This window comes from Pongo abelii, chromosome 3 (assembly GCF_028885655.2).
Source record: "Pongo abelii isolate AG06213 chromosome 3, NHGRI_mPonAbe1-v2.0_pri, whole genome shotgun sequence".
Taxonomy (NCBI): Eukaryota; Metazoa; Chordata; class Mammalia; order Primates; family Hominidae; genus Pongo; species Pongo abelii.
In genome coordinates this window covers 7,432,006-7,447,296 of record NC_071988.2, presented here as the reverse complement: position 1 = coordinate 7,447,296, position 15,291 = coordinate 7,432,006, and the positions used below count along the sequence as shown (strand labels likewise).

Genomic DNA, 15,291 nt, shown 5'->3' with positions numbered 1-15,291 from the left:
AGAACACGATGAGTTTCAAGGGACCCTTCAGCCCTACGATGTTGACATCTCGAGATGCTATGAGCTGTTTCCACCTCTGATGCAGACATCAGTGAGCCAGACAAGTCCTGTGGCATCAGGGTGAAAGAGCCAGTCCGCACATTTATTAAGTGCCTTCTGTATACTGGGCTGAGCACCAGGCCCTGGGAGGGAAGGAAGGAGGGTGGAAGGGTGCACCAGGGCACTAATCCCCGGGTAACTCAATTACTCCTGGCAGTTGCCCAGTACAGGGGAAAGGGCCCTGGAGTCAGAAAACCAAGAGATGCTAATCCCAGCTCTGCTGTGCTAGCTGGGTGACCTTGGCAAGTTCCTTACCCTTTGTATTCATTTCTTGTGGCTGCGAAACAAATTACTACGAACTGAGTGGCCTGAAACAATAGAAGTTCATTTTCCCACAGTTGTGGAGACTGAAAGTCCAATATCAAGGGGCCAGCAGGGCCATGTGCCCTCGGAAGACCCCACGGGAGGATTCTTCCTGCCTCTTTCAGCTTCCAGCAGCTCCAGGCCTTCCTTGGCTGGTGGCCACATCGCTCCAATCTGCCTTTGTCTTCACATGGCCGTCTTCTCTGTGTCTCAGATCTTTCCTTTCTCTTATAAAGACATCAGTCTTTGGATTTAGGGCCCAATCTAAATCCAGGATGATTTTATCTTGAGATACTTGATTACATTTACAAAGACTTTATTTTCAAATATGGCCCTATTCACAGGTCCCAGGAGTTGGGACTTGAACATAGCTTTTAGGGGGCAATGATTCGGCCCACTACACCTCCAAATGCCTCTGCCTCCTCATCAGAAAAATGAAGATCATCGTAGCATTTATCCTGTTGGGTGGTTGGGGGAATTAAAGAGGTAATACACATATAATCCTTAACATGGCACCTGGTAAATCACGTTTGCTGTTGTTCAGATATGTGGCTCATACCTGTCCTTCCAGCTCTAAACCTGTGTAGTTCTCTCACGTCTAAGTGCTGGGATTCTGAGCAGCCAGTGACATCATTTTGGTGGCATAGGGATTATGACATCAATATTGTTGTGTTCTGTCATCAGCTCCAAGTGTATGGGGGAGGAGGGAATGTCACCCTCTCTAGGACTGCAGACATTTGTCACTTGACTGGTCATGACAGCCAGGACAGGATCATTCTGCTGTTGCTTCTACCCTGAGTTCTGAATGGACCTGGGGCTGCCAGGCATGACAAGGATTGATGGTGAACACCTCGGCACACACAGCCATTCTGTACTGCTGGGTGCACCCTGTGCTATTGGAGCTTGTGGGCTGGGCCAGCATGACGGGACTCCTTTTCTCTCAAGCCCTCAGGACTGAGAAGAGGAACAGGCACACGCTCTGGTGCAGGGAAGGAAGTCCCTGTAGGCTGAAGCCCAGCTTTGGGCTCAGTGGTGGGATCCAGGTGGGATTCGGAATAGCACAGCTCAGTGCCCAGCATGTACTAGGAAAGCATTAAATATTCACTCATCCAATGCTTAATGAACAAGTGTGATCACTGACTTTGGAGCCAGGATGATCTATCACCGATAGGAAGAGGCAGACAAAAAGATGCTGAAAATACAAAACACACAGAATTCGGAGACTGATCATTCATGAGGCTGAGGAGGATGGCATTTAGGAGGGTTCCCAGATTTCTGTTTTGGGTAACTGATGGACGATGGGGAGGCCAAGCATGGCAGAGGAAGCAGAGGTTGGAGTGATTTGACTGTTAGTAATGCCTAGTGTTCATGGAGCACTCACTACGGGCCAGGCATCCTGCTAAACTCTTGGTATAGATTATCTTATTTAATCTACTTAATCCTCACAACAGCCCAATGAATAAACCATTATTATTATCTACATTCTACACAACTGAGGCGAAGAGAAGGTAAGTAGCTTATTACTAACAAGTAACTCCAGCAGCACCAGCGATCTTCCTGTTTCCCAGGGCACAATGTCAGTTCCTTTGTAAGGACCAAATAATCTAAGGGACATGTTCTCAAATTCCCAAGTGCACCATTCCACCATGTGGCACTGAGTATGTAGTTTGTGCTGAATGAAATGTTGAGATGAACCTTACTTCAAACAGGAATTCAGCAGACCTGTAATGTGCATCTCAGCTTTGCATTTCCTGGCTGTGTGACCTCTTCATACTGCTGGCCTTCTCTGAACCTCCCCTGTAAAACATGTCCCAGAGGCTGTTGTGAAGAGGAAACGAGAACCCGTGGGTGAAAGTGCACTTAGAAAATGTGAAGCAAATGGAGAATATCGCCAAGGGGCAACTAGAATGTGGCTGCTGGTCAGACTTATGTGTGAAGCTGCCCAGCCAGCGCCCCCAGGTCAACTCATCCTGGATCTTCTTTCCATGCTGAGTGAATGCCCATCTAGAAACTGAGTTGAGCCAGCTTTAATCACAACAGGTTGTGGCTCCCCGAGGCAGATTTCGGCTGCTCTGACAACTGTAAAATGGAATTATGCCTGCAAATTAATTTACTAGAAATAATCAACATTTCACAAAATGTTCCTGGAAGCTCACATAGACAATTAGACCCTACAATGCACTCCTGGCTTAGTGAGGCGGGGGTGAGGCACTGAGATAACCCACCACTCAGCCCCTTGGAGAGTGATGAGGGACAAGGACCCCAGGACAAATGCAGTACCCTGAAGAATAAGGGTCCACCACTCTTGGGCCTCCATCCCCTTCGCTGTATTTTTTCTATTGAGGTGAAATTCACATAAGATGAAATTAGCCATTTGAAAGTGAACAATTCAGTAGCATTTAGTGCATTCACCATGTTGTGTGACCACCACCTCTGTCTAGTTCCAACCCATCTGTTTTCATCAACCCCAAAGGAAAACCGGTGCCCATGAAGGAGGTGCACCCACCCTCCCCTCCCCACCCACAGCCCCTAGCAACCTCCAATCTGCTTTCTGTCTTGTGGATTTACCCATTGTGGGTAGTTCATGTTAGACGTCACCTATGCTAAAATATAGTTGTCCGTGAGATAGGCCCCAGGCACAGAGAGCTCTAAGTGTCCATTTATCAAGGTTCTCAACCCCTTGGGGGCTCTGTTCCTCCTCTTCTTCACTCTGGGTTTACCCCACCAGTTCTCCCAGCGAACATGCTCCACCAATCTAGCCCCTCCAGGGGCATGTCTTCCCTTTCGCCAAGTGGACAGCCCTTTCATGCCCCCCTCAGGGCATCCCATCTGCATTCCACCCGGCAGTGTCACGCCAGTGCTTCCTGTGATGCCTGTAACTTGTTCTCAGACAGCTCATGGCTTACTGAGGATAAAAACCACATGGCATAGTGAAAAAAGTACAGGTTTTACTGTCCAAAAAAGCTAGATTTCTGACCGGATGCGATGGCTCACTCCTGTAACCCCAGCACTTTGGGAGGCTGAGGCAGGCAGATCACCTAAGGTCAAGAGTTCGAGACCAGCCTGGCCAACAAGGTGAAACCCCATCCCTACTAAAAATATCAGAATTAGCCAGGCATGGTGGCAGGTGCCTGTAATCTCAGCTACTCGGGAGGCTGAGGAAGGAGAATCGCTTGAACTCAAGAGGCAGAGGAGCCGAGATTGCGCCACTACATTCCAGCCTGGGCGACAGAGCAAAATTCTATCTCAAAAAATAAAAATAAAAAAAATAACCAAGCTCGATTTCTCTCCTTGTCCCCTCTCTAAGGGGTGGTGGCCATAAACTGGGACACACAATGATGTTCTCTTTGTCCTCTCGTTGGCAGCTCCAGAAGTATTCCAGGTGTACATGGACGGAGGCCCTGGATACTCGTACCCTGTCGACTGGTGGTCCCTGGGCGTCACAGCCTATGAGCTGCTGCGGGGCTGGGTAAGACGGGCACCTGTGCGGTGCACACGAGGGGCTGTGCAGTGGGGGCTCAAGTTGTACCTGGACAGGCAGAGTCGGCAGGGCACACAGTGCAGGAAGGAGCACTGGTGGAGTCACCGCCCCCCAGGTTTCAGTCTTGATGCCTGTGTGCCGCCTATGAATGCCCTGAGCTTTCTGGTCCAACCCTCTCATTGTACAGATGGGAAAGAGGCATCCAGAGGGGGAGGGTCTTACACAAAGGCCCACAGCGGATCAGTGACAAGGTCAAACATCAAAGCGCCTTGGCCTCGTGGTTTCAAACACTGTCTTCTTTGAACCCACAACACAAGGTCTCCATGTCTGATTTTCTAGCTGATTGGGAAATCTTTAAAGGTGAAGACCATGCTTCTTTTTTCTGTTTCACATCTTCCCTGAATATGTAACTCAGTGTCCTATAAAAATGGGACATTCAGTACGTATTTGTATTTACTGCATTTAAATTTACTAGCTGAAGATGATTAATGGGGCTATTTGGTGGCTGTAATAACACATTTTTTTATTTGAGCAGAAAGTATTATGTCTAGGCCAGGCACAGTGGCTCAGCACTGTAATCCCAGCACTTTGGGAGGCTGAGGTGGGAGGATTGCTTGAGCCCAGGAATTTGAGACCAGCCTGGGAAACATAAGGAGATTCCATCTCTCCAAATAATAATAATTAAAAAAAAAAAGATAGCTGAGCGTGGTGGCACTCGCTTGTAGTCTCAGCTACTTGGGAGGCTGAGGCAAGAGAATCACCTGAGTCTGGAAGGTCAAGGCTGCATTGAGCCATGATGGCGCCACTGCACTCTAGCCCTAGGTGACAGAGTGAGGCCCTGTCTCAGAAAAAGAAAGAACTTTGACTAAAATTCATTTTGAGGTGTTATTTCTTTGCACAAGTATCATTTGAAAAGGATGTCGCTTCACCATGTCTCAGGACCATGGTTTCCTCATTGGTCCAACGGGGATAGTAAGATCCTTTCTGTCTATTTAGTGGAGCTGGAGTTTTAGGATTCCTGGGTTCCTGGACTGTGGGAGACATGGTTTGCCTGAGACTTGTCTCCATAGCGCCAGTGCCCAGCACAGAGCTGACAGAAGCAAAGAGCCAGATTCTCCCACAGGCTGCAATTATAATGTTGTTTCAGTCATTTGCATACATGCATATTCATGCCCATAGAAGGTACCTTCCTTGAGGGCATGATGGTGTCTTATTCATTGTGGGTGTCCCATTGTATGGTTATAATGGGTGTTGACTGAATGTTTGTTGAATGAATAAATGAATGAATGAATGAGTGATGAGAGCAGTTTGTACACCATGAACACTGTGAGTGCAAATAAGTATTGTCACCCCGTAGTTAAGCAACAATTTTCTGCTCTTGATCTCAATTATTTCCCCTGAATTCCTCAAAAACATAATTACTATACATTGCATTCTTAGAATGCAAAGCAAATATGAGCTTGTTCACTGAATGAAGAGAATTAATGTCCCACAGGTTTACCTGTGAGCTGCTGCGGGGCTGTGTAAGACAGGTGCCTGTGTGGTGTTCCTGCTCTGTTCGTTTCTTGTCAGCTGTTTCCTTTGATATATATGCTCAGAGGAGGAATATGAGGGTCCACGATGTCATAGGAACCAGAGCACACAGGCATCCGCCAGAGGCTGTTAATCTTATGTAATCAATCACAGCAATGACCTGGGCGAGCAGTTGCCCTAAACGTGACTGGGCTCCTGCCAACAGAAAAGATATTGGCAGTCATTCCTCATGGGTCAGTACAATCAAAGATGATAGCTTGGCAAAAAGCCCCAAGGATGGAGTGGTCCCTGCTGATTCACAAATAAACTATTTTATTTTATTTTTTAATTCTTCTGAGTTTTCTGCTGAAAGATCCAGATGCTATTTTCAAGGACAATGCTTCTTGGAAGAGGAAGAAGCAAATGATGGGGGATCTAGGCCTTTAGCGTGGAGACAAAGTAATAGAATGAAAGAACACCGCCTGTTATGTACTGCTGTAAATCTTTCTCCCAGATATATTTGACTGGCTTCTTCTTTGACCCAAAGGACAACAGGTTTATGCAAATAATTTATTCTCTGTTTTTCATACTGGAAACAGTTGATTTAGTCAAAAAGCTGTGCTGGAAAACACTCATATTTATCCATGGACTATGTAAATTTAGGAGTTATCCCCTCCTCTTGCAATTCCTCAGTGATGTCAATGACAACATCCTTGGGTAGGATCCAGGGAGCTCCTTATGTCCAAAAGAGGAAAGAAAGTCATAGACTCACATCTGTAATCCCAGTTCTTTGGGAGGCTGAGGAGGGCGGATCACCTGAGGTCGGAGTTCGAGACCAGCCTTGCCAATATGGTGAAACGCCGCCTCTACTAAAAATACAAAAAAATTAGCCTGGCATGGTGGCGGGTGCCTGTAATCACAGCTACTCGAGAGTCTGAGGCAGGAGAATTGCTTGAACCCCAGAGGCGGAGGTTGCAGTGAGCCAAGATCGTGCCACTGCACTTCAGCCTGGGTGTGACAGAGCAAGACTCTGTCTCAAATAAAAAGGTCATAGTGGGAATTCCCAATATTGTTCTAGGATCTTAAAGTTGGAACGCATTGAAAATAAGGGGTGGAAAATTGATATTAATATGGCTTGTTAGCCAGAGACCCAGGAAAACAGCTGTTTCTCCTCATGAGGAGCCAAGCACGCTTTATGGACAGCAGAGGGGCCAAGTCCCATTGGCAGGTTTGAGACCACAGTGCAGACCAGGGTTCTGCAACCCCTGGGGCTGGGTACCAGCCTGTGGCCTGTTAGGAACTGGCCGCACAGCAAAGCAGGGGGTGAAGGTGAATGGCAAGTGAGCCAGGGAAGCTTCATCTGTATTTAGAGCTGCTCCCCGTCACTCACCACTCACACACTTGGCTCACCACCTGAGCTCCCCGTCCTGTGAGGTGAGCGGTAGCATCAGACTCTCATAGGAGCGTGAACCCTCTTGTGAACTACACATGCTAGGGATCTAGGGTGCATCCTCCTTATGAGAATCTAATGCCTGATGATCTGTCACTGTCTCCCATCACCCCCAGATGCGACTGCCTAGTTGTAGGAAAACAAGCTCAGGGCTCCCACTGATTCTACATTATGGTGAGGTGTATAATTATTTCATTATATATTACAATATCATAATAATAGAAATAAAGTGTACAATAAATGTAATGCACTTGGATCATCCTGAAACCATCCCCACAACCCTAGTCCATGGAAAAAAATGTCTTCCACAAAACCAGTCCCTGGTGCCAAAAACATTGGGAATCATTGATGCAGAGAACCCTGTGCTTTTGGTTGGAGCTTGTAGGCTAGACAAGAGACATAAATAGGATCCAACTTCTCTCTGAGCCAAACTAGAATCTTAGCTCTTGATAAGAGAGCTATCCTGGCAGGCCTGCTGAGTGAAAGAAAAAGGCCCAAGTAGGTGCCACTTGTCAGAATTCCTTTTGGTGCCCCAGTCACCCTGGCACTCTGACTACTGCCTCTCCAGAGAACACTATGGAAAGAGGTATGAGGAGATCTCCCTTCCCCTGACCACATCCACAGAGAAGAGATGGACAGATCTTTAGCCAGCCATTGTCCCAACAAACCTCAAATTCTCTCTGACAGGTGAGCACCCATCTGTTCATTGATTATCCTCAGGATCCAGGGAGTGCCGTACCTTCAGAAAGAATCTTTTTCACTCTTAGACAGCTCTAATGGCTAGAAATTATTTTCCCCTTACTCAGTCAAAAGCTGCTACCTTATAATAGAGAAAAATAATCTTAGAGGAATCTCACAGGTTCAAACCCTGGCTCTAACCAGGTACCCCATCTGGGTTCCTAAGCAAGGCTTTTAAACAGACTGAATATTCAGAATCCTTTTGTGTTAACAAGAAGAAATTAGTAATTATATCTACCCAATAGGATTGCTTTGAGAATTAAATGATTCTGATTATGTTAATTACCCAGCTCCATGACTGATGAATGGCTGGCACTCAGGAAACATCCTCCTAGTACTTCTGCCCTGGGAGGACCTGCTGGAAAGCCTGTGTCCTTCCCAATTTAGCATCTTTCAAGCATTAGAGGCAGACACTGAGAGCAGAGGCTGGATCACACCTGCTTGCTGACCATTAGCAAGTAAGGCCAATGGGCTTCATGAGCAGAGATGGGTTCCCATCCATACTCTGTGCTTCTTGGTGCTGTGATTTGGGCTAAGTCACTTACCTCATCTGAGCCCTGGCTTCCTCATTCATAAAAGAAGGTTTATCAGGCCCACCTGCAGGGTCACTGTGAGATTACATGAGAAAATGTAATCAGGGCATAGGCGGTGTCTGGCACACAGGAGACATGCGGATTATTATGCAAATAAGTAAGTAAACACACAGTGATGATTCCAGAAGACTGGTAAATGCAGCTAAAGCTCTGCTGACTTAGGTTTAGAGGAGCAGAGGAGAATTTCAGGGGGAGGAGACATTGATGTTCGGTCACATATGAATGGTTGGAAGGAATAGTGTGAGCGCAGGTAGAGAAGTGGAAGCTAGGGCTGATTCAACAAACATTTTGGCCTACCCACCTGTCAGAAGGATAGTGAGGGGACAGTCTATAAAGGACCTGAGGCCAGCTGGAGACATTTGGCTTTACTCTGTAGGTAGTGTGGTACTATCCATGGTACCTAAGCAGGAAAGTGACAGCACAGTGGTCATATTATACATAGAACCACGTATGTCTGGGTTCAAATCCTGACTTTGCCACCTAGACTCTCAGTCATCTTCAGTGAGCCTGTTTCTTATCTATAAAATGGGGAGAATAGTAGTACAGGCCCATGGCACAGGTTTCCCCACCTCGGCACTACGGACATTTGAGGCCAGATGATGCTTTGTGGTGCGGGGCTGTCCTGTGCGTTGTTAGGATGTTCAGCAACATCACTGGCCTCCACCCATCAGATGCCAGCAGAACTCCCCACCCAGTTATGACAACCCAAAATGACTCCAAACATTGCCAAATATCCCCTGGGGGACAGTTGTCCCTGATTGAGAACCACAGCCATAGAACAACCAGGAGGACTAAGTGGGATCCTGCATGTGAGGCCATTAGCACATTGCATTGCACCCCCATGGAGTGGGCTTTCAAGGACCCCTTGCCCCTTTCACATCCCCCTAGGACTTCTACCCTGGGAGGACCTGCTTGAAAGCCTGCATCCTTCCCACTTTAGCACCCTTCAAGCACTAGAGACAGGCACTGAGAGCAGAGGCTGGATCATACCTGTTTGCTGACCGTTAGCATGTAAGGCCTGTGGGCTTCATGAGCAGAGATGGGTTCCCATCCACATTCTGTGCTTCTTGGTGCCCACTCCATGGGGACATGAGGACTTTACCCTCTTTGCTCACCCACCAACCACCTCCCTGACCTGGTGTTACCCTTGCCTTTGACCCCAGTCAGCACTTCTCCTTAGGAATGGGTAGACAGAGAAGATTGAGGGTACAGAGAGGCCAGCGAGTGGAGGGAGGGTGCCCAGAGCTCCCCCGAGAGGTGAGAGTGCAGCACTGAGTACCGCTGGATGTACAAGGCTTGGGTGGGCTGAACCTGGAGAAGCAGGACCATGTAACCTCACCAAGGGAGCCAGTAGAGCACTGTGCCAGGAGTCACAAGCCTGGGAGGTAATGGAGTCTGTGATCTCCATTCAAAGGAGGAGGAAGGACCTTTGTGAATTTTTCAGTGTTTTCAATCTGTGTTTCCCAGACTCTAGGACCCTGCAGAGATGATTCAATAGTTCCAGAGGCAGGGAAAGTGTTTCTCTGGGCTTTGGAGGTTTAAATTGCCGAAGGAACTGTTCTTCACTTTCATCTGTTCTGTGTTTGGGATTTTGAGTAAAAATATTTTGGGAAAAAAAAATTGGATTAGATGGTCTTCAAGGCCCAGCTCAACTTTAACAGTTAAAATGACAGACATCCGGCAATTCTTTTCCTCTGTCTTCTATTTTTTGGTAAATTGGCAAAATTTTTTTGGAAACCAAGTTTCCTGGAATAGAGACACACCCACACTCCATAATAAGTATATCCAATGTCCCACTGCTAAAATTGCTTTTACCAGCAGTACATGGAATTACTTTACCTTATAAATACCACCTGGTGTTCTGACGCAGCACATCCTAAGGCCAGCGAGTGAGAGAACTCAGCATCAGTACCAGCAGACAGGATATTGATCTTAATATTTGCCAGTCATCTTATAAAAGAACCTACGTTTTTCTACAACCACTCAAACAGATGACGGCTGAACCTGGAGCCTAAAGCTGTGGAACTTGTTTTAGTCATCATGTTCCAAACTCATTTCTAAATGTATTTCCTGCACTGACTTCCTAGCGCATTGGAGTTATTATTATCATCATTGTTTTTGTAATTTGTCCGGTTGCCTCTGGAAGGAGAGAGAATTACAGAGATTGGGGGGAGAGAGAGAGAGAGAGAGAGAGAGAGTAGCTCACGTGGAAGTCCAGTGGAAAAGCAGAATTGATGAGCACCTTGAATGACCAATAAGGAAACAGGGAATGAAATGTAAATGATAAGAAAACATTTACATTTGTTTCTGGCTGGTGTTCAAGTTGGGTGCTTGGATTCTGGGTCTCTGGTGGCACCGCAGAAAGACCAGGGGATGAGAATCGGGGACATTGGGAAAGTCTCTTTTCATCTCCCAGCCTCAGTTTCCTGACGTTTGAAATGAGGGACGAAGTGCCGCATCATTATCCAGGGTCTTTGCACCTCCAACAGCTGGGCTTTCAGGGTAGGGGTGGGACTGTGTTGGGCAGAACTGTTTTATTAAAAGGCAAAAAAGACAGGAAGGAGCAATTATAAATAGTCCAAAACGGCCGGGTGCAGTGGCTCATGTCTGTAATCCCAGCACTCTGGGAGGCTGAGGCGGGCAGATCACCTGAGGTGAGGAGTTCGAGACCAGCCTGGCCAACATGGTGAAACCCAGTCTCTACTAAAAATACAAAAGATTAGCAGGGCCTGTAATCCCAGCTACTTGGGAGACTGAGTCAGGAGAATCGCTTGAACCTGGGAGGTGGAGGTTGCAGTGAGCTGAGATCACACCATTGCACTCCAGTCTAGGCGACAAGAGTGAAACTGTCTCAAAAAAAAAAAAAAAAATGTCCAAAACTGAACTCAGCCCCAGCTCATCTCCCAGTGGTAGCCCTGAGCTCTGGGTCTCCTGCCCCTGCACCTGTGGAGATTATAGAGAACTCCCCTTCCCCAAACATGCCCAGCAGCCCCATAGATTCCCTCCCCAGCACTCATTCCACCCCCGACCACTCTTTATTGCCCGTCTCCCTCCAAGACAGCGAGCTCAGTGCAGGAGGGACCATGTCTGTCCTGCTCATGCCGGGCCCCATCTACAGAGGGCACCAGTTCATCACAGGAGCAGAGTCAAAGTCAGCCACCTCCTGGAGTGAGAGCTCTGTGTGTGGATGGTGAGGGCTGCTGTTCATTACCTGTGATGGCCGTAACTAAGATCCACATACTGGGTGGCTTAAACAAAAATTATTCTCTCACAGTTCTGAAGGCCAGAAGTGTGAGATGAAGCGGTTGGCAGGGCTTGTTCCTCCTGAGGCTGAGGGAAGGAACTGTTCCAGGCCTCTCTCCTTGGCTTGTGGATGGCTGTCTTCTTCACATTGTGTTTCCTCTGTATGTCTTTCTGTGCCTTAAAGTCCCCCTTTTATAAGGACTCAGGTTATGTAGAATTAGGACCGACTCTAATGACTCAATTGGATTACTTCTTTAAAGAGCCTGTGTCCAAATAAGGTCACATTCTGAGGTCCTGGGGGCTAGGACTTTAGCATATGAATTTGGGGGACACAATTTCCCCTGTAACAGCAGTGGTCAGAGGCGAGCCTTGGCGATTCACACTGCCTGGCCTTTCACCTCTGTGCCCAGCTCCAGGATATAGTGCCTTGGTTTTGTCTTCTGTGAAATGGTCATGCTAACAGTCACCAGCTCATAAAGATTCTATGGGCTTTGTGTCACATAAGGGACATTTTCAGTTAAGATCGACTCTCATCATTTTAACTATGGTAGTTGTTTCTGGCAAAGTGCAAAGGGGTCTCACACACGCAGCAGTGGGCAGAAAATTTTCATTCATGGAAGTAACCACTTTGCATTAGACTAAAAAAAATTGAAGAAAGATTTTTTAAATGTTAGTGTATCAAGTTAATTAGCCTTTCTAGAGAGCCCACGGGTTTTGGTTTTGCTCTGCCTATTATACGGTGAAATGGACAAGTCCTCACTCAATTAACAGATAAGAGAGAAGGTGGCAGTCGGGAAAAAAAGCTCCCTTCTGGGTGTGCACATCTGAGGGGGCACAGGCGCACCCCTCAGGGCCAACATCTTCTCCAGGGCCCCCTGTTTGGTAAAGGTAAAGGTGTCCCTTCACTCCAGGGAACTGTAGCCCTCCCAGGGATCGGGACCCCTTTCCCCTTTGGGCTGGTGCCTTCTATCTGCAGCAGCCCTGTGGGAATTGCGGTTCCATGAGGTTGGAGCCAGAGCCTTAAGTGCCACGGTGTTACCCACACAATGTGTGGGCTTGATCACATGGTGGGTGACAGTCCAGTGACCACAACCTGGGAGGGTGGCCAGTAAGGTCAGTGCAAGGAGATCATGCTTCTATATACGCTGCATGCGTAGGAAATCAGCTCCTCCCCGGGTGCGGTTTTCAGCATGGAGATAAGGGGAGTTAGTTCCCAACTCAGGCATCTCCGGATCCTACTGGTTTGCAGGGCTGGGCTTCTTCTTGGAACTTTTCTGAAGCAAGAACTCAAGGTGCAGCCAGTACAAGTGAGTGCTTTTTCACAGTGTGTACCTGGAAACCCCAAACCCAGGGACCAAGGTGGCAGTGGGATCCCAGTATGGTGTCTGACTCAGGGTCAGCGTGCGCTCAGTACCTGCGGAGGGACTGAGACGTTCACTGTCGCCGTGCTCTGGGACCTTGCTCGATGACAGACACTACTGGGGCCCCGAGAACACAGAAATGAGCATGGTCAAATTCCCCCTTTGAGCAGCCCACAGCTTCGTGGAGGAGACAGACAGCAATAATTTTACTGGCACATACTAATGGCAATCAACTTCATTTAGGTTAATCACGAATTCATCGCTCAGATTTCTCCAGGATCAGTTTGTTGCACCACCACACGTGCCAGGGAAACTGTTGCTTTTGTCATCCCAAAGCATGTGGCCATAATACCAACCTGAAAACATCTTGGGCCGCAGTTCAGCTGGAGAGGCTCCGGGAGATACGTTCATGGGGGTCAGGGCAGGGGGAGCGGGGACCGGGAGTGCACTGCTGCTTAGAAGCACTCCAAGCCTTGTCCCCAGGGTCATAGTCAAGAAAATCTTCCCAAGCTTTGAGAGGGGCTTAGAAGCAAGAAACTGCACATGGCAATGTTGAGAAAATGTGGTCAGGAGGCTTCATTTTCTGCCAAGTTTGGAAACTGGGGGAAGAGCAGAGCTTACACATCCTCACCGTGGGGAGGGGAGGACAGTTGAGAAGTCAGGGGACGAGGCTGGAGTCCTTCCATCCCTCACCCCAACCACACCCAGACACTGGCCATCTCAGCTCTGTCCCAGCCATGGGCCAGTTCGGCCAGGACAGCGAAAGTGGCGGCCAAGGCCCAGCAGGTGGGGGCTATTACTGGAGGTGTCCCTGGGTGCCTGGTGGATGGCAAGAGTCAGCCCCCAAGCCTGTGACTGGAGCAGGGACTCTGGTGTTAAGCTGCTGAGAATGAGTCCTACCTCTGGCATTTATGGGCTGTGTGACCTCGGTGAGCCACCCCTAACATCCTGTGGCCACAGGAGCAGCACCCACCTGCCGGGTCCTGCACTGCCCCCTGGGCCTGGTTACTGTGGGCACATGGGTTCGGGCCACCTGCTCTGCCGTGAAAGAGCAGCACCCACTGTTACTTGAAGAGGAAGAATAAACCATCCCTCATAATCATACAATCTTAAAATGCGTGGATGGTGCCTTCCAATGGCTCTCTCTCTCTCTCTGTCTCTGATTCTGGCTGTTGTCCTTTGATTGCAGAGGCCGTACGAAATCCACTCGGCCACGCCCATTGATGAAATCCTCAACATGTTCAAGGTGGAGCGTGTCCACTACTCCTCCACGTGGTGCAAGGGGATGGTGGCCCTGCTGAGGAAGGTAAGGGGGCAGCTGCCAGCCTGCCCCGCCAGGGAGCTACAGTGAGTGTAGAAACAGCCGTATCAGCAAACGAAGGGGTGAGAATACAAATGGCATACCAGAGGTAGAAATGATCAAATCAGCTGCGCTCAAATGCCAAATGCCGTGGAATAAGCGCTGTTATGGGGATGCGTGCAGATCACCACACCTCGGAGGACAGTGGTGGCTGTGACAGCAAGCCCCTAGTCTCTTGTCACTCTGCTACAAGCTCCTAATAAACAGAAATACTTAATGCATGTGGGTTTTTTTTTTTTTTAAGATGGAGTCTAACTCTGTCACCCAGGCTGGAGTGCAGTGGCACGATCTCGGCTCACTGCAAGCTCCGCCTCCCGGGTTCATGCCATTCTCCTGCCTCAGCCTCCAGAGTAGCTGGGACTACAGGCACCCGCCACCATGCCCAGCTAATTTTTTGTATTTTTAGTAGAGACGGGGTTTCACCATGTTAGCCAGGATAGTCTCAATCTCCTGACCTTGTGATCCACCAGCCTCGGCCTCCCAAAGTGCTGGGATTACAGGCTTGAGCCACTGCACCCAGCCTGCATGTGGGTTTAAATCTGCTGCACATAGTCTTTTCACTCCATGGCCTTTAAGAAATTGGGTATCTCGGCTGGGCGCAGTGGCTCACGCCTGTAATCCCAGCACTTTGGGAGGCTGAGGTAGGTGGATCACATGAGGTCAGGAGTTCGAGACCAGCCTGGCCAGCATAAAGAAACCCCATCTCTCTAAAAATACAAAATTAGCCAAGCATGGTGGTGCATGCCTGTAATCCCAGCTACTTGGAGGCTGAGGCAGGTGAATCACTTGAACATGGGAGGCGGAGGTTGTGGTGAGCCGAGATTGCACCATTGCACTCCAGCCTGGGCAATAAGAGCGAAACTCTGAAAGAAGCGAGGCGAGGCAGGAGGGAGGGAGGGAGGGAGGGATGGAGGGAGAGAGGAAGGAAGGAAGGAAGGGAGGGAGAGAGGGAAGGAAGGAAGGAAGGAAGGAATCTCCTTGACTTTCCGCAGGAACTGTTGCTATTAGACTAAAGCAGTGGTTCTCAAGGTATGGGCCTAGGACCAGCCAGCATCAGCATCATGTGGGAGCCTGTTAGAAATGCACATCCTCAGGCTCCACCCAGACCTGAATCAGACACCTGAGGAGGGTCCTACTGTCTGTGTCTCCAT

The 15,291-nt window shown here is 48.6% G+C and overlaps 1 protein-coding gene across 5 annotated transcripts in view; it reads left to right on the top strand.

The window, feature by feature from the left end:
- Positions 1–15,291, top strand: part of STK32B (serine/threonine kinase 32B) — a 435,418-nt gene that overhangs the window by 381,697 nt on the left and 38,430 nt on the right. For all 5 annotated transcript variants that reach the window (NM_001133697.1, XM_024245627.3, XM_024245628.3 and 2 more), the window contains 2 exon segments: positions 3,768–3,871; positions 13,970–14,086. In NM_001133697.1, coding sequence (NP_001127169.1) covers positions 3,768–3,871; positions 13,970–14,086 — 221 coding nt within the window.